The sequence below is a fragment of the Schistosoma haematobium genome (genome assembly GCF_000699445.3).
Source record: "Schistosoma haematobium chromosome Unknown HiC_scaffold_405, whole genome shotgun sequence".
NCBI lineage: Eukaryota > Metazoa > Platyhelminthes > Trematoda > Strigeidida > Schistosomatidae > Schistosoma > Schistosoma haematobium.
This window is the reverse complement of record NW_026137107.1, coordinates 1-2,172: the sequence shown is the minus strand read 5'-3', so window position 1 is coordinate 2,172 and position 2,172 is coordinate 1. Positions and strand designations below refer to the sequence as shown.

At 37.8% G+C, this 2,172-nt stretch overlaps 1 protein-coding gene across 1 annotated transcript; it reads left to right on the top strand.

The window, feature by feature from the left end:
- The first annotated feature begins 551 nt into the window (after positions 1-551).
- Positions 552-2,172, top strand: MS3_00007126 (uncharacterized protein). Its single transcript, XM_051215380.1, has one exon. It carries the CDS (start codon positions 1,702-1,704, stop codon positions 2,080-2,082), a length of 381 nt encoding a protein of 126 aa, XP_051063974.1. The 5' UTR covers positions 552-1,701; the 3' UTR covers positions 2,083-2,172.

Sequence of the window (2,172 nt, the reverse complement as noted above, 5' to 3'; positions counted from 1 at the left end):
CAGGCTTCCGTGTCTAATAGCAGAGGGTCACCAAAACCTCCAGGCAGGAACCTAGGTATGTTAACAATAAAAGCGGAAAGAGAAATTGGTAAATCATAGTATGATACTATCCTTAATCCTTAAGAATAGATCCACTTGCCTCTTAAAGGACTCCTGGGAAGTCGCTTGGACTAGCTCGGCAGGCAGCGGATTCCAGCATTTGACAACTCCTAAGGAGTAGAAGTTGCGTCTACAGTCCGTTCTGCTATGTTGTCTCCAGTTTTTGGGTGTTACCTCTTAGGTTAGTGTTGGAACCAAGCGTAAGTAGGTGTTTGAGAGTGTCCAGAAGTGTTAAGGATACTGTAAGGCATTAGAAGGTCACCTCTAAGACGTTTATACTCTAATGGGTAGAGGTCAAGTGATTGGAGGCGCTCTTCTTAAGTTGATTTGGTGCATATCTTCGTCATTTTCTTGAGGAGTCTACAGACTCGAGTCCTCTCACAACTTATTCTAGCCATCATGAGTTGCCACGGCAACTGATGGATGGACACGCGTTATATATCCTAACCGTCCCTGAGTCTAATCCCATAGCTTCTTATTCAAATGTCATATGATAAGCAAGTAATGTCTCTGCCGACACTAATGGAACACGAGTAACTCAAAGGCACCCTGTATGGTACCTTACATTGGTCTACGCACTCACTTAGCTCTTTAGTGAGAATATTATTACAGTCGTGCTAAAAATCCATGAACCCCCCTACCTCCATCAAAACAAATAAGTCCGTATTTGCTGCATATAGCAATTTTATTTTTCAGAAGTAAGATATAACAGTTAGAATTACAGTAAAATGGAAGTATCCAGCAGATGCACGTGGTATCGATTAACTGGAATATGTTTGACATCATAAACGATGGAATTAGCTTGATGCAATTACCGAACATGATGTTGTACACTTTCAAAAAGAAATAACTAGCGAATTCTTTAGGTTAAAAATACACATTGATATGAGTGTTTTCATCAATTCTAGATTAGCATATCGAAATTAAACAGAAACACACAAATATATCAGGTTAATTAATGCGTCGAAGAGCGTCTTGATATGATGTTATTTTCACTATTTCCTGGAAAATCATTTACTTTTCAGTGGTGAATTATGACTAGTTATCTGTTCTGTGCATTTTACAGTTATCATGTAGATTAGACTGAAACACGACTAACCTGTATGTAACTGGATGTGGATATATGTCCATACTAATTATATGCTCATGGTATGTTTCTTCAAAATATTGCATATTTACGTTAGTGTTGTAAACTCGGTGAAAAAATACCGACCTTTGAATTTGATTTATCAATATCAGAATGTGTTACTCACCGTCATCATTCAAAATTTCTCTACATTTTGCTTGATCTCAGCTCTATTCGCTTTTGAGTTTATCATCACTCTCTCAATAAGATACTTGAGTACATACAGTTAACCCATGATATATCGATTTCCGCGTGTCAGGCTTCGAGTTTTATTATGCTGACCAGATACTTGTACTACGTGCATGTCGGTATTTGTTATATTCAGTTCTTTTATAAGCACAACTTCTTTTGTGACTTTCAGTGTAAATGTTCGTTCCATAGTTTAAACTATCTAAATTCTTATCCCATTAATTAGATTCGATTTGGCTGCACGAGTTCGTGCTTTGGTCAAAACAGATTTAGATATCCAAATCAGTATGGATGCTGTTAAGTATCATTTGAGTCATTTTATGGATTCGCGTAAAACACTGTGTGATCGATTGCGCACGATCGAAGCCAGAATGGAAAGTTGCCGACAAGATGGTAAACCTTATGATATGTATATTGAAGAAGTGAACAGTCTAACTGAATCGATTCAATGTCAAACACAAGTGATTAGCGATTTGCAACAAAAACTTATGGATGCCGGTGAAAGATCGTCGACAGGTGCCTCCGGTCCACCTGATTCGACTGGTCAAATACTCTCATCTCGTTTATCCCAACTACACAGCATCCAAGAGGCACGAATAGCTTTGAAATATCTATTCAGACAAGTAGGTTGTACTTTTTATTCTTTTCTAACCAGACTGACCAATTGATGAATCTTTCCAAATTGTCAAGCTACATTTGAATATAAGTAGTCACTGGGTAGACATATAACAACATACGTCCGTGCTATATGGTTTATT

Excerpts from the sequence above, each read along its gene's own strand:
- MS3_00007126 (XM_051215380.1), top strand. The coding sequence starts at position 1,702 with ATGGATGCTGTTAAGTATCATTTGAGTCATTTTATGGATTCGCGTAAA.